Source organism: Desmodus rotundus, chromosome 6 (genome assembly GCF_022682495.2).
Source record: "Desmodus rotundus isolate HL8 chromosome 6, HLdesRot8A.1, whole genome shotgun sequence".
Lineage (NCBI taxonomy): Eukaryota > Metazoa > Chordata > Mammalia > Chiroptera > Phyllostomidae > Desmodus > Desmodus rotundus.
This window is the reverse complement of record NC_071392.1, coordinates 116,457,789-116,474,273: the sequence shown is the minus strand read 5'-3', so window position 1 is coordinate 116,474,273 and position 16,485 is coordinate 116,457,789. Positions and strand designations below refer to the sequence as shown.

The 16,485-nt window shown below is 56.3% G+C and overlaps 1 protein-coding gene across 3 annotated transcripts in view; it reads right to left on the bottom strand.

Moving 5' to 3' along the window:
• SIRPA (signal regulatory protein alpha) overlaps positions 1-14,029 on the bottom strand; it is a 44,160-nt gene extending 30,131 nt beyond the window's left edge. The window contains exons 1-2 of one of the 3 annotated variants that reach the window (XM_053926215.2): positions 13,835-14,029; positions 12,145-12,235 (exon numbers count right to left, since the gene is read on the bottom strand). In XM_053926215.2, the coding sequence (XP_053782190.1) occupies positions 12,145-12,226 (82 nt within the window). In that variant the 5' untranslated portion in view covers positions 12,227-12,235; positions 13,835-14,029. The other 2 variants (XM_053926213.2, XM_053926214.1) reach the window with 2 other exon arrangements.
• Positions 14,030-16,485: the final 2,456 nt, after the last annotated feature.

The window sequence follows — 16,485 nt, the reverse complement described above, 5'->3', positions numbered from 1 at the left end:
GAGTGTGCTGCCACAGTGCTGGGGGGCGGGGACGCCAGCATGGGTGGGCCCACTGCTGGTGTACGCCCTGTTGTCCACGTGCCCAGCTGTGAACGTGCCCGGCATGTGTGGGTTTCCATGCACAGGGGTGTAGCGAGGAGGAGGTAGGAGAGATGCTTCCTTCAAATCTGTCTGGTGGGCAAGGCTGTAGCACACCTGGCACAGGCTCCTGCCTTGAGAGGGGGCTCGGACCTTTACTGACACCTGCTTCTATGTGTGGCCACAGGACACAGCGGTGAGAGGCCAGCCTGGAGCTGCCCTGCTGGAGCTCACAACTCTGGGCAGGGGACAGATGGTCCCTGGGCTGATACATGGAGGGGCTGCCTGAGTGGGTGGCTGTGTGGACCCGCAGTTCCCGAGGGAGCTCAGGCCTCCGAAGCAGGTGTATGAGGGCTCCGACAGCCATAGATAGACACTGATTTTTCTCTGGACTCACACTGATTCACTCATGCCCTCTCAAAGCTCACTCTGCTGCCAGTCCCTGTCCTAGATGCCCCACAACACAGCGAGGTAAGAACTAGGTGGGGCATGGTCCTGGATGTGGGCAATCACCACATACAGGCTGATCAGTGAGCAAGAAGAGGATTGAGGGTGGGGTCTTTGAAGATGGGTGTTATCTGGGATGACTTCCCGGAGGTGGTGGCCCATGAGCTAGGTCTTGAGACTGACAGAGGCTAGGGAGAGAGGATGGTGTTCCGGGAGGGAGAAACCGCATTAGGAAAGGTACAGAGGGGAGAAAAGGACTCTGGACAATCCAGGGCCAGGGCAGAGCCCTTGGGACATGTCTGTTGGCTGTGAGCCAGCCTGGGACTGGGCTAACCAGACACCCTAAAGGATGGCTTCAGTTGCCCTCTGAACAACAGGCCAGCACTGGGGGCAGCCTACTGCGAAAACTGTAAACCCATCGTGCGGAGACACCCCGGGTGTTGTAGAAGATACAACCTGCATTGGAACCCACAAAAAGGGGGGCATGCGTGGCATTGTAAATAAGGTGGGGGCGGGCCCAGCAGGCTCAGGGTGCTCTCTCCTCCACCCCCACTCCAGGCAACTCAGGGAGCTGGGCACCGTGCCATATGCTTGCAGGGAAAGGTAGACCCTGGTAGGCCCTCCACAAAGCAGGCAGACCCGTAAGGGACCAGCACAGCCTAAAGCTCGGCCTCTGGGGCCAGAGACCAGCAGGTCGCATTTCTGGCGGGGTGACTTGGCAATGTCACTTTTCCCTAAGCCTCCACTTCCTCACCTGTGAACAAGGGGACACCGCCACCTCTGCCCCCAGGTTAGAGGGTCAGAAGAGCAGGCCCGAGAAGTGTACGTTTCTCAGTCCCCCTCTCTCCTGCATGTCCCATCTGTCCGTGGGTCCTGCCGGCTCAACTTCTAAGAGTTGGCCAGACCCTGATCTCTCCCTTTTTTAAAATCCTCACCCGAGGACATTTCACTTGCTTTTTTAGAGAGAGAGGGAGGGAGAGAGAAACATCGATGGGAGAGAAGCATCGATCGATCGCCTCCGTATGCACCCAGGCCGGGGATCCGCATCGGGACCAGGGATGGTAGGAACCGGGACTGGGGCTGACCCTGCCATCTAGGTATGTACCCTGACTGGGAATCGACCCTGCAGCCTTTCAGTTATGGGACAACGCTCCAACCACTGAGCCACACTGGCCAGGGCTCTGCTCTCTTCTTACCATCTCTCCTGCACCACCATCCCTCCCCTGATCTTTGTTTCAGTTTCTAAACTGGCCTCCCCACCCCCATCCCACGTCTCTCCAACACATACTCCCCAGCAGCCAGAACAGCCTCTGAGCCCTACGCCAGGTAACAGCCTTCCTCTGCCTCAAACCCTCCTGCAGGTCCCACTGCGCTCAGAGGGAGACCCAGAATTCTTCTGGTGGCACCCAGGACCCTACAGTCTTGCTCTCAGGCATGCCAGGTCCCCCCTCACCTCAGGGCCTTTGCACTGGCCACTGCCTCTGCCTGGCACTCTGACCCCCCCTACACGCTAGCTCCCTCGCCCCCTTCAGGCCTGTCTAAGGGGCCTTCCCTGGCCACCTGCATAAAACATTTCCTTCTTGCCCGATGCCCCTTGCTCAGCTTTATTTTTCTCCTATCCCCCACCACCCAACATATTACATATTTGTTAATCTCTTTAGCGTCCATCTCCCTGCTCCAGACTCACCCATAAGCCCTCTGAGAGAAAGGATTTAGTTTCTCTCCCTGCAGCACCCTCCAGGTTTATACCAGTGCCCGGCACTGGCTGAGTGTATGTTTCGGTTTGGATTCCAACGCTGCCGTTTAAAAGACCTTAGGACATGTCTAACCCCTCTGGACCGCTGGTTCCTCATCTGTAGAATGGGGATGATGATAATGACAAGGATAATAACAGCAGTAACACCAAGGCCGTTTAGGATGAAATGAAGATGCAGACCTCGGTGCTGCTGTGCCTGGCACAGAGGAGGCCCTCAACGCCGGGCAGCTGTTCCCATGCCCCGGATATTTTAGGATGAAGGGGACGACACATGGTCACAGCCTTTAGTGGGAGAATCTAAGGATTCACTCCAAGGAGGCAAAAGCAGTTCTGCCCCGACGCATGCACAAGACCACTCAGAACAGGACCTGAGAGCAGGCCGTTGGCCAGGGAGGCAGGGAGGCAGGGAGGCAGGGGCGGCAAAGGCCCTGGTGAGGGTTCGCTGGGTGTACACAAGACCTGGAGGTGATAAAGAACTTGCAGTTCGGCGCTGTTTGCAAAGCAGGAGGGAACGACTATCACTGTGTATGTGCTGTAAGTGTCCTTGTACCTCCCAGGCCTAGGGGGACCAATGAGGTTTGGACAGCAGGCAGGTGCCCTAACACCCCCATTCACTGCTCTCAGCACCTGGACAACCTAAGCACCTTATTCCGACCTCCCCATTTTGCAGAGGGAGAAACTGAGGCCTGGCGAAGCTGAGAACCCAGGCAGGGTCTTTCCAACCTCCAGATCCAACTGCTCCTCTGGGACAGGCCGGGGGCTGCTGGGCCACGCCCTCACGGGTCCAGCGGGTGGGTGAGGCCAGATAATGGGAAGTCCTCATTTAACTGTCAAGACAGCCTGGTGAGCAAATGCTGTTGTCGCCACCCCCTTCCTGCAGGTGAGGAAGCTGAGACCCTGAGAAGCAGGGGAGGGGCAGGGGCAGGGCTGTCTGCCATCGGAGCTTGCGTACAATCGCTTCTCCTGGTGACGGGGGTCCCCTCCAGCTCAGGCTTTTGGATTCTCAGGCTGCCAAGGACACGCACACATTTCCCAGCCAAGATAAAGGCCCCCTTAGAAGCGACACGCATTTACTAAACGGCATTTGCCAAGGTTTCAGCACACTGCTGCCTGTGGCAGAGTCTCCGGACGAGATTTTTCCCCGAGCTGACACTATTCACTGATGCCTTTTATAGCGCTTTCTGCAGCTCGCGAAAGCCCTTTCCATGGCTCTTAACTCCCTTAACCCTCAGTAGTCCCATATGAGAGGAAACAGTAGTAGTGTTTCCGTTTCATAGATGGGGAAACTGAGGCTCAGAGTGGGCAAGACACTTGCTTCAGAGCACACAGCCAGTAAGCAGCACATACTGGATTCATGGTAGGGTATGTGACCCAAAGTATGCACCCACTTCACTGCCCGCCTCGTTTCGGATGGGCTCATCGAGACAAATGACAGACGGCCACGCAGGCAGGAGCATCAGGGGAGAAAGGAACCTTCAGGAGAGCAGCCGAGCTGAGCCTCTGCTTCACAGAAGGGGAAACTGAGGCCCAGAGGGACAGCATAGTGGTTTCAGGCCTCCTGGCTGGTAAGTGACAGAGTGGGGACTGGACTTGCTCTTTCAAGCCCCAACCATGAAATGATGATCACACAGCAAAAACAGTAACAGCAATGATGGCGAATAGGCATCGAACTCCAGCATTACTAGGAGCACGACGGGCCTCACCAAACCTCCACGGGGGACCGCCAAGACAGGGTGGTCATTACGCCCGCCTCATAGAGGTCAGGACTGAGGCTCAGGTCAGCACAGCCATTTGGCCAAGGTCACAATCTGACTCCACCTGCGTCTTCACCCACAGCACCAGCTGGCTTCGTGCAATGAAGGACCCTTCGGGGAACCCGACCCCAAGCGGACCCACCAAGCCAAACCCGCCGAGTGCCGCACTGCCTGTGTCACGTGTCACGGGCGGCCTGCTCATTTCGCCACGGTGTCCACACCAGGGCACGCAGCTTTGTGCAGTCAGAATTTTACATACAAACACTGGGGCTGCCTGACCAACTCTCCCACGCCAGCCAACACTGGTACTTCGGTACTTCCTGATGTTTCAGGGATCCCACGTCAGCACAGCGGGCAGGGAATCGTGGCGTGCTCTCGGCCCTGGCCCCAGAGGGACTGGGTAGTTGTTAGGGCAACACTCTGCGACTGGACCAGAGTAACTGCCTCCGTGACCTTGTGGCTCAGAGCTTCCTCCCTAAAATGGGGATCTTTCTCTGGCCGGGTGGCTCAATTGGCTGGAGCGTCGTCCCATACACCAAAAGTTTGCAGATTTGATCCCTGGTCAGGGCACGTACCTACATTGTAGGTTCGATCCCCAGTAGGGGCACGTAAGGGAGGCAACAAATTGATGTTTCTCATATCATTGCCCCCCCTCTTTCTCTCTCTCTCTCTTCCCCTTCCTCTCTGTCTAAAATCAATAAACACATCCTTGGGTGAGGATTAAAAAAAACAACAGGGATCTTAGTACCCACCTATTCCCTCCATTCAACCAATATGTGTTCACCCACCCACTGCTGCCAGGCCTGTGCTAAGGTCCCAGGAGGCCCAGCAGTGAAAAAGTAGGCCCAGCACTACTATGTCTTTTTCATGTGGCTTGTATCCTATTGGGGGAGACAGGCCTCCAGTAACGAAACAGACATAGAGCAGCCAAGAAATGGCTAAGAGTGTCAGCAAACAGCTTTGGCACCATGATGGTGACTAAAGGGGAACCTCTTTTACACTGGGGTGGTTGGGAAGGGCCTCTCTGAGGAGAGGAGACTGCAGGAAACAAAGACCAGGGAAGGTGTTCCCCGTAGGAGAGAACAGCAGGTGCAAAGGCCCAGAGGTAGCACAGAAGTTGGTGCACACGAAGACCAGAAAGGCCGCTGTGGCTGCGACCCACGAGGAAGGGCAGTCTGGTACAGGTGAGGCTGGAGAGGTAGATGCGATCCAGGAAATGTCGCGCCTCACGAGCAAGGAGTTGGATTTTACTGTAAGGGCAGCGGGAACCACTGAGAAGTTTGGAGCAGGAACAAGGAGGATTTGATTCACTCAGCTCCTACAGGAAGAGACTGAAGGGGGCAGAGGGGAAGTAGGAAAGGAATGTTGGAGATGCTGTAGTGTTTAGGGGCCTGGGCTCATGGCCTGGCTCTGCATTTACAGGCTGTGTGACTTGGGCAAGTCACTGGACCTCTCTGAGTCTCAGTTTCTTCATCCGCCCAATGGATATACTAAGAGTTCCCATTTGACAGAATCGTGGTGAGGATTAAATGAGATAATCTACAGAGTAGTTGTCCTATCCCGTGGCCTGACTTGTTCGGTGCCAGGTACTCACTCAATCAGATTCTACTTGGTCCAGCCCTGACCTCTCCTAACTCCCCCACCCTCTTTCCCTTCACTCCAGCCTCACCGCCTCCTTTCTCTTCCTGGAACAGAGCAAGGTCATTCCAGCCTCAGGACCTTTGCACCTGCCATTCCTTCAGTGTGGAATGCTCTTCCCCTGATATTCCCACGGCTGTTCCCTCTGCCTCTGTCCCCACCCAGCCTTCCAGTCCCTCATCCTGCTTTAGTCGTCTTCATGGCACCTGTCTTCACCTGATGTAATGTTTACTTGGGTCTATTTTTATTTCCTCATTAGAATGTCAGCTGCATAAGAGCAGGTGGTTTTGTCTGTCTGGTTCACAGTTGTACCGCCAGCCCCTAAAGCCAACCCTGGAACATAGTAGATGCTCAGAAAGAGGTGTTGAGTGCATATCTGTAAAATGGGGATGAAGGACCCATGCGTTTGGCCCACTGTGAGGACTAGACGACCCACGTCAAAGGGTTGATGGAGGAAATGCTCCCCGATCTCCAGCACGTGCTTTATGATACCCCCCAAGCCCCACCCCCAGCAAGGGGAGGGCCGGTGAAAACAATGGCAGATCAGTGTTGGAGCTGGGGTCCCTACACCATTCCTTCTCATTGTGTATATTTGAAATTTTCCAAGATAAAAAGAGGAAGAGAAAACACAGATCCAAGGCTCATCTCGGGCTGCCATGAGCTTCCCTTTCTGGAGGGCACGTGCCCTTGGAGAACAGGACAATAGAGAGGCCCTGGCGTCCGCGCCCCCCCTCTCTGCTGGAAGCTCCTGCTCACTCCCCACTTCCAATCTCCCTCCTGATCCTGCTGGGCCAACTGACGGCCTTCAGCTCCCGCTGCTAATCCGCAGCCATCTAACACCCTGCGCCCCCAAATGGATGTGCCGGGAAATCTCACAGACACACAGATGCATTCTGTATCCTTTCCGACTTCCACCTTAGCTGTTTTGCATCTCTCGGGCCTGAAGGCCTGGCAGGACACCTGGCAAGGAAGAGCCATCCTGCACAGGGCTCCGACAGACGACCTGCCCAGGAACGCCCAAGTTAACAGGAAGGCAGTTTCAGCTGTGAAAATAGATGTTTCCTTCTCCAGTACAGGGCGGAAACACGTCTTGGGAACATCTGCCACCTCTGGGAGGATACGCTGATTGACAGAAATATGAAAGGAGCGCCACGAAAGCAAGATGCTGGCACCCCTGCGCACAGTTCCCCCACCCGTCACACCGGGTAAGTGACGTCCAGTTAACCACACGGGCTGATCCGGGTCGTCATCCTGACTCTGCCACTTGCTGTGTGGCCTTGGGCAAGTCACACCACCCCTCTGAGGTTCATTTCCACATTGGTCACACAGATCTGATGGCCGCAGCAGGAGCACTACCCAGGGTAGCTGTGAGTACCACTGGGGTCACACACACCCAGTGTTGAGCCCAGGAAGTGGCCTGAAAAGATGGCTCCCACTGTTGTTCCTTAAGTGTTTTCCCACGGAATTCAGGATCCCATCAGATACCCAACTTTACCGATGGAAACTTTTAACACACCCCAGTTTTAAACACCCTTGGCCCGAACAGCAGGGGGCTTGGCTTGGCATCCCAGCCACACGTTGCCAGGGATCTGCTGTGTGAGCCCGCCAGTCCCTTCCTTTCCCCCCTGCAGTGTTCTCACAGCTCAGTGAGGTGCTGGATGAGAGAGAGGACTGACAGCTCTCTCAGGCCCCCTACGGCTTCCCAGGCCCCGGAACCTACCATTCCGGACCTGCGGATAGAGACAGAGACACCTAGAGGCAAGCTGCGCCCACAGCGCTCAGTCCTACCAACAGACAATTAAATCACACAGCTTGGGTTTCTGCTCAACGTGTCCATCCCCCGCTGGTGTAAAAGCTACAGGGGAAAACCTCGGGCTGAAGACATTCACTCTCTTACCAGCACCCACTCTGTGCCAGGAGCTGTGCTGGGTGCTTTTTGAGAGTGTGCCCTGCTTTTATGGGTGAGGAATTCCAAGTAAAACAAAACTGACGATTACGATGCTGGCCAGTGTGTGCCGAGCACTCACAACGTGCCAGGCGCGGCTGCCAGCATTCCCCACACACTGATTGACTTACTCCTCGCTGTTGATGTCATCTTGTTCCACAGATGAGGAAACCAAGACGCAGAGTTCAAGTACTTGTCCAAGCACATAGCGTTGCTGGGCTCACCCCCAGGGGCCTGGCTCCAAGCCTGTGACTCAGCACGAGGCTAGCTGTGTCCCCACGTGGAGAGGCTAAATTAGTGACCACTGTGTGGTTGCAGGACCACCGTGCCACCAGGTGCTAGAGTTAAGTGTGCACGCACAGCACAACAGAACAAGGAGAAAGCCATGCGTAGCCTCAGGCGGGCAGATGAAATCCTGGGGGAGAGCTCAGAGCAGGAAGAGATCCCTTGGAGCTTGGGGCGGCACACACTGAACTATGAAAGAGGAGCAGGGTTTGGACGTCAGGGGCCAAGTGGATGCAGGGAAGGGCATCTCTGACGGCGGGAACCGTGTAAGCAAAGGCACACATTTGAGTTTAGCTAAAGGCATGGATTCGTAGAAAAACATTCCCCAAACTGTGTAACTGGGTTAGGCCACGGTCATGGGTGTTACACAAACCAAACGCCTCTCGTTCATAAGTTTGGGGACCACGGAAGTAAATAGGGCCCGAATGGGGATTCCACAGCTGCGGGATTTCTCAAGGTCTTGCAGGTGCTGAGGTGCCTGAGTGGCCAGGAAAGCTCTGGCCTGCAGAGAGGACACCTGGTTACCTAGCAGCATCTCAGATGGGTGGGCTCCTTGGACAACATGTTGCTGAGAAATAAGGCCTGTCACAGAAGGAAGGCCCTGGGACAGATTCTTTTTTAAAAGAAACGTGGACCCACTCCACAGTTTTGAGAGATCCGAGCTGTGTTGGCAGGCCAGAAATCTGAGCACATTTAACAAGAAGGGGTTGGGGGGAACCTGCCATCAGTCCAAGACTACAAATAAAAAAATAACCTGTCACACGGAGCCATTGGAAGCAGCGAGCGAGCGTGTGTGGGATCCTCACAACACTTTTAGACCGCCTTCCTCTCACACACCTCCTCTCCATCTGTCGCAAAGGGCACCAGGCAGAGAGATGCAAGCAGGAATATTCCAGCGCAGGGGGCTCCAGAGCCTGGCAGCCCAGATGGGGGGCTCTGACGGGAGTCACATCGCTCCCCTGAGCTGTCATTTGTGAGGGCCAAGGGGCTGTCAGTGTTTCCGTGAGCGGTGTATTTTCAGAGAAACGACTATGACTCAGTTAAAAACTTCTGCTCCAGGAGGGACCTTTCTACAAACCCAAAGCCTAGAGGGGGCCTCTCTGGCTCCCCCCAGCTTGGACTAAGTTACACTGATTTTATCAGCGTGAACGTGTTCCTTCAGAAGGTACAGCCAGAAGGCCGGGATTCAAAGTCTGGTCTCCCTATCTTGGACAGGTTACTCCTCCAGTTTTGGACTCTGTTTTCCTTATCTGCAAAATGGGGATAACAGCCAACAAGCCTTCGTTTGCTGATCGATGAGATTACGCAGACTGGCAGTCAGCCCACAGCCGGGGATACAGTTAACATGCAAAGGACACTGGGCCTCCTCGCTTCTGTCAACACATGGTTCACATCAGGACTTCACATGTGCTGAGCAGACTGCAAGTCGAGGAGTGAATCACACCCTGAGTCTCCACGGGGCTGGTAAAGGGAGGATTAATGGGCAGAAGTACCCAAAGCACACGTGCTTTAGGACCTGCCAGTAGCCTGAGCCCAAGAGGGCTAAAGCCCCCCGCCCTTATCTTCTTGTGAAAGAGGAAGCAAGATTAACTTCACCACTTAGGAAAGTACAGAGGACGCATCAGCAAGCCACCCTCTATCAAAAGGCCAGAGCTTCACCAGAGGGCCCAGCTGTCCCCCAAAGTGTGAACCCCAGCTTGGCCTTGCCTTCTCCAGGCCACAGCAAGGAGTGGACGGACGCTCATTTGAGGTCAGCCCAGCAGGTGACGTCCCAAGACCCAGGGAAGACCAAGACAGGAGCTGGTGGGTTCTGGTTCATGTGCTGCCGCTGCTGCAGCATCAGTCTGCCCAGGCGTCCCCACGTCCCCGTCCCCTGCCCTTCTCCCACTCTCAGAACCTCCCTCAGTGACGCTGTTTTACGAAACCAGCCGCACACCGGCTCCAAGGACACAGGTTGGTGACTTCGCTGGCATCTTTTTAGAATTTCCCTTTGGCAGCACTTGTGCTGAAAGCAATCTTTAGAAACTTCCCCTGCCTCCCCTAAACAGCAGGACTCCCATGACCAGCCCCCCACCAACAGTGATCATGTGAAGCCACAGCAACCATGTGACCCCTCCCAGGCGGACAGTTCGGCCTGAGACACTGGCAGTCATTCAATCCAGAGCTGCCTTCCTAAGCCTGACACTGGCGTTTCTTACTCGAACAAATCCATTTTCTTAGAAAATTGCACAACTGCCTCCTTCTACCTTTCTGTCCTTCTGTCCTGCCTCTCCGTTCGGTTTTGTCATATTTTATTCCTAGCTCAACTGAGGAAGGGGCCCGAAGCCCCATCCTTCAGCCAAACCAGGTGAATTCCGGGCCAGGGCCCAGAGTGTGACCAGGGCCCCGCAGAGCACAGAGTGAAGGATGCTGGGAGGCTTCAGCTGCGATAGTGACATCCCATCCCTTCCTCACCACCCTCAGCCAAGAAATTTATTCTCACCTCCTAAGATTTATTTATTTCAAAGTTAATCTTGGCCCCTCTGCTGCTCCCACTTTTTCAGGCTATTGATGCTGAATGGATTGGAACGGGAGTTTTATGGCCTAATCTTTATCATTTTATAGATTGTTTTTATAGACAAAAGGGAGAGATTCTCTCATGAGAAGGGTGGTTGTGTTCCCAGACAGCGCCCTGGGAAAGGCAGGCTGCCCACCTCGACACTTGTTAACCAGCGTTACCACTCATTTGCCAGAAACTGAGCCACAGGGTCCTAGCTGGAGAAGGGTCTGGAGCAGACATTTAGCAATTACCTTGGGCCCAGTTCTCTGCTTTAGGAAGATTGAACACGTGTGAGAGACGCTCGTGCATTTCCAGGCCAGGAAGGATGGCAGGGCAGGGACTGGGACTTTGCAGGGTGTGCACGGCCGGCTCAGGCAGGAAGGAGCAATTCAGAGATGCCATTCACCAGAGATATGCAATATACCATTGCTTCCTTCCTCCCAGCAAGGACCCGACTATAACTATAACAGAAAGACCCTGGGGCGGAGGTGGGGATGCCTATGTGGATCCCAGCGTTCAGGGGAGACTGCAGGACAGAGAGGAGCGGCTGTTCACCTCCACTTCTCTCTCCACCCACTCTTTGCTAGTCCTCCCTTTCTCAGTGCTTTCAGATGGTTACCAGTCTCCAGGCAAATGCAAAAGGGGGGAGGTAGATACTGAGCTCATCTTTGCCTCTTTCCTCAAGGGAGGAAGGTGCAGAGACCCCCTCTGCCAATAACGTAGCTTCAAGAAACCAAAAATCAAGATCCTCATTTCTTTTCCCCCACCCCTACTCTTTAACGCCATTTCTTGTCCCCCTCGCTCTCCCAGGAGACCGGTGGTTTTGCAAAACCTCTTTAAGAAGCAGAACTCCTGAATGGTGACCTCACCCCTTGGTGAACACATGCCAGCCTTCAGAGCCTGCCTGCGGGAGACTGCCAGGTGTTTGATGTAGGCCAACAACAAGACCGGCTCAGAGCCACAGGTAATAGCCCCAGGAAGCCCCGAACTGCAGGGAGCTGCCTGGCAGCCTGAGAAGGCAGGAAGATGTGTGGGGTGGGGGTGGGGGGTGAGCAGCAAGGAGAAGGGCCATCGGGGAGAGGCTTTGGCAACCACAGGGACAATCCACCGTGTTGTCATATCAGGATCTGTTGATCGCCGCAGCTCACCCCAGGGTTACAACGGCCTCCTTTCTCCCGGACACACGCACACTAACACTGTCTTACTCTGCGCACTGGAGGGAATGCTCACCCTCCCCTAATTGCAAGAGCCTGTTTCTGTCCCATTCCAGGCAGTACCTGGAAGACCTCTGCCCCCACCCCCTCCCCTCAGACCCTGAAAGCAAACCTGTGGAAAGCATCAGTCCAGAGAGAGAGCTCCTAAGAAGGCCAGGGCAGCCCTGCTCTGAACGCTGCCGACAGCCTGCCTCCCCCTCCCAGTTGGGCAGGGGCCAGGTGAAGCAACTCATCTGGGTACGTCCCAGTGCCCAGCACAGTGACACACACTCAGAGTAGGGGGACACGGGGTTCCATCCTTGGCTGTGTGACCTTGGACAAGTCGCTGGCCCTCTCTTGGCCTCAGTTTTCGAATCTGTAACCCTGGTTACAGGCATCTCTACCCCTATTAGTGCTGACAGCCGAGTGGCTCCCAGAGACGATCTGAGAGGCCTGAGCCCGCAGTTTGGGGGACAGCAGCGGTGGGGGGAGGGGGGAGGGGTGCTTACCTGTACAGGTGCAGAGCGCAGCGATCAGCAGCAGGCAGAGCAGCGGCCCGAGGCGGCCGGGGGCCGGGCCGGCGGGCTCCATGGGCCGCGGCTGCGGAGCGAGGAGGGAGAGCGGCCGTGAGTGCGCGCTCGGGCGGGCGCGGGCTGGAGCGGGGAAATGACTAAGCCCCCCTCGTCCTCCCCCTCCCCGCCCTCCCCTCCCCTCGCGGCCGGGCTTCCCCCTCCCTCCCCGAAATGGGCGCCTGGGGCTGCTTAGGGGCCGCCGTCACCGCTGCGATTTTCGGAGCCACCCCCCCACCACCACCCCACGGGAGAGATCGAGAGACTGACAGAGCCCGAGCGCGCGAGAAAGCAAGCTCGGGGTGGCCAGAGAGAGGCGGCAGGAGAGGGAAACAGACCCGGGCCGGGGTAGCCAGGCAGACAGCCAGAGACCCAGGGAGGCGAGAGAGGGGGAGAATGCGAGAGAAGAGTGGGGGGGGGAGCGGGGGGAGAGAGAGAGAGAGAGAGAGAGAGAGAGAGAGAGAGAGAGAGAGAAGTGAGCGCGGCGGCGCGCAGATCGAGACAGGCAGCGCGGGAGAGAGGAGGCTCTCGAGCCAGGGTCCAGGGCAGCCCGACCAGCCGCCCCCGCCGCTACCCACCTGCCCCGCCCGGACTCCTCGCGGCGCCCGCGGCTCGCCCAGCTCCCGGCCGCAGTCCCGGCTGCGGCCCCCGTCCTCCGGGCCACGGCCCCCTCCCTCCTCCTGGTCCCCCTCCTTCCTCCTGCCCGCGCGGGGGCTGCGGGGGCTCCGGCCGCGCCGGCACCCTCTCGGCCAGCGCCCGCCAGCAGCGCGCCCGGGGGAGGGGGAGCGAGGGCTAGTGGTGTGCGCCTGGCTGGGAGGCCGGCGTAGCCCCTCGCCTGCGCCGCGGCGCCCACCCCCGCCCGGGCCCACGGCAGCAGCCCCAGGAGGCGGCCCGCCAGCTCCCGCTACGGGCGCACCCGGCTCGGGCTCGGGACTAGACCAGCCTCCGCCTCCAACAATGTGCCAGTTCAGAAGCCCGCGGCTGTCACCAGCCCCGAACCGCCCCCTCTCCCGTTCCCCTCCCACTGCTAGCGGGGCTCGGACCTGCGTCGCCAGCGAGGGCTGAAAGGCTGCGTGGAAGCGCCGCCGGGGCTGCCCAGGGCCGGGCCCCCGCTCCACTTTGCGCAAACTTGTTTTTCTAAGGTCGGCGCCGCGAGCTGGCTGCACCGTCCTCTTAAGGTGGACTGGGGAAGTTGCAGCCGACGGCCCCAGCCTCCCAGCTCCCGCCGCGGCCAGTGCCCGCTCCCCTCAGGCGAGAGGCTGGAGGCAGCGAAGGAGTGGGGGTGTGGAAGGGGCACGAGGGTGTCTGCTTTGCCCCTCCCCGAGTGGCCCTGCCCCTGTGCCCCAAAACGGAAGGGCCCGGAGGGGGTGGACTTGGGCCAGAGGGGCTCCGATTCTTTCGGAGCTGGGCCTAGGTGAGGGAGAAGCAGGAAGTAAGTGGATGTAGGGGAACGGGGGGAGGAAGGAGAGAGTGATGGTACAAAAATAGCGTGTGTGTAGGAAGGACTTCAGTGCCGCCTGGAAAAGAGGCGCAGGGCGGAGAAAGCGAGAAGCGGGGCTGTGGCCAGAAAAATAGAGGGGAAGGGTCCCCACTTCCCTGGGGAAGTGGGCTCTCTCTGCCAGGTGCCTACCTGTCAGGGGTGGCAGATTCAGGTGATAGAGGAGAGAGGCGACTTGAAGTCGTGGGCTCCAGGAAATGACTGGCAATGAAGAATAGGAGAGCAAAAGGGGAACAGAGGCAAGTGGCTTGGAGATGGAGAGGGCAGAGTCTCAGTGCCCTCTGTGTCTCCGTCTTTCCGTCTCCTGCCCAGACCCCTCTCCCTCGTTCTCTTCCCCTTTCCTTGAAGTTAGGCGGTGTTTCCGTGGAGCAGCTGGGTCAGTGGCAGGAAGTGGGAGTGCTGGTCGCCTGGCTAGGGTGGCTCTGGACTGTGACAGGGAAAGGAGTCCAAGCCCCGCTGCTAATTGGAGGGTTTGGGGCTTGGAAATAAGCAATAACCACTTTGCTTGGCAAGGCCGTTCTGGTAAACGGTATGAATGAAGCAACAACAGAGAGTCCTGACGGGGAAAGGAAGTGGACTTGTCTAGGGTCACACAGCAAGACCAAGGGCAGAAGCAAGGTTTGAGTTCCCCATTCCCAGGCTAAGTAAAGACCTTTGCAAAGCGACAATCCGCACTCCCATCCCAGCCTCCCTGTCCCGTGCCTGGTCTTGTGCTAAGAGGGGAGATAGACAGAATAGAGCTTTTGAGAACATGAACTAGACTCCCCCGGGGTTCAAATCCTGCCAGCTACCTCTTACGAGCTGTGAAGATTTGGGAAAATGCTTGACCCTCTCTGTGCTTCGGCTTTCCCACCTGAAATGAGGCCAACTTGGGTGTCAACCTAAAAAGGCTGGTGTGAGGATTGGATGAATTCATATTTGTACAATACTTTAAAGAGTGCCTAGCAAGTCCCAAGTGCTACATTGCATCTGATCAATAAGTAAAGCATTTGACAACAGGCCTTGGGAGCCCACGGGGTTCTGGGCTGTATTTGAAGTGCGAGGGTGTTTTTTCTGCGGGTATGAGAGAAACAGCAGGGTCCCACACAATGCCCGTGTCTGTGAGGCATTTACATTCTATGGGAGAGAAAGGTATGCAGACGAGTAGAAATAATTAGTGCACAACTGAAGATTGAGCTCAGAGAGTGAGAAGGATGCGCTCATTTAGATAAGGGTAAGGCCTTCCCCCGAAGCTGGGAGCTGAATCACAAGAAGGGGCAGCAAGCTGGGGATTGGGGGATATGCTGTTCTAGAAAGAAAGAGCAGCACAGATAACGGCCCTGGGGCCAGTTTGGCTGGAGGGCAATGAGTGAAGGATGGGGAAGAGTGGTCTAGCTGGATGGCCTTGCAGGCCTTAGTAAAAAATGCATTTGTTCTGCAGATAGGAAGTCACTGGGGGTTAAGGGCAGAGTGCTGTGGTCTGGACCATGTGTTTAAAAGGCCAATCTGGCTGCAGGTGGAGAGTGGGCTGCAGGTAGTGGAACATGGAATGAGGGTGCCTGGGAAGAGGTTGTTCTGGGGTCCTCCTAGTAGCAGAAATGGGAGGTAGGGAGTCTCTAACTCTTCAGGACACATCTGGCGGAGACCATGAAGGTGGCCAGCTGAGACTCCTGGGAAAATCCATCACTGGGATCCATCTGGGGTGAGAATGGGGGCAGGGGCCACTGATGAAGTTCAGAGATGAGGCAGACTCCTGGCCTGAGCTTCCAGAGAGAGAGGTCTTGCCATTCACCCTTCCCCAGGACACACACACACACACACACACACGCACACGCACCCATGCACACACAAACCTGCCCTGGATTAGGAAACTGTGGATTAGGGAAGGATAATAATTGAGCCACCTGCTATTTATATATAGCACCTCCAGCAAAGGCTCCCAGCAGGGCTGCCCGACACTAGGGCAGTTTCATTTCATCTGCCCCAGGAGGGGACCTAGGCCTTGTCCTCTTGATCCAGCATCCATAGAAAAATCACCCTTGGCCAACCATCAGGGCTGGGAGGTCACTGAGCCCAATGGGCAGCCGGGTATCCCAAGGTTGGCGGACAATTTATTTGAGGTCTCACAGTGAGGTTATGGCAGATAATTGAGGTGAGTCAGCCACCCCCACAGGAGGCCTTCTGGGCTGCTCTGGATTAAAACAGAATTGCCTTTTACCTATCCAATTCATCCGTGCACTCAGCCGTGTTAATTACACATCTACTGTGTGCTGGGCTCCGTGCTAGGCACTGGGAATGCCACAGATGGGAAAACTCAGACAAAAACTGCTGCCCCAAGGAACTGACATTCTAGTCAATTCACATAACAAATAAGGACCTGAACTATTTGGTCTGCCAGATGGGGATAAAGCTCTAAGGGGAAATAAAGCAGGGGAGGAGCCCAGGAGAGCCAATGAGAGGGGATGGGGTCAGTGAAGGCCTCTGAGGAGGGGTTGAGTGACTACCTACACGATCCCCGTGGAAGCCAGAAGCGGCTCCATCCCCACATTGCTCTGACTCTCCTCTGTCACTGCCTGGTGCCATCTGTCAGCAGCACAGTTTGCTGGTTGGGCCTTCCTTTCACGTTCAGAACCAAAGCACTTTTTAGCACCTCCATGGCTGCTACCGCCCTGGTCTAAGCTTCCACCATCTCCCACGTGGACACCCTCTTTCCAGCTTCGCCTTCCCCTTACTCCATCTATTCTTCACTCAGCAGCCAGAAGGATCTTTTTATAAAAGTCAGGTCATGTCCCTTCCCTTTTGGA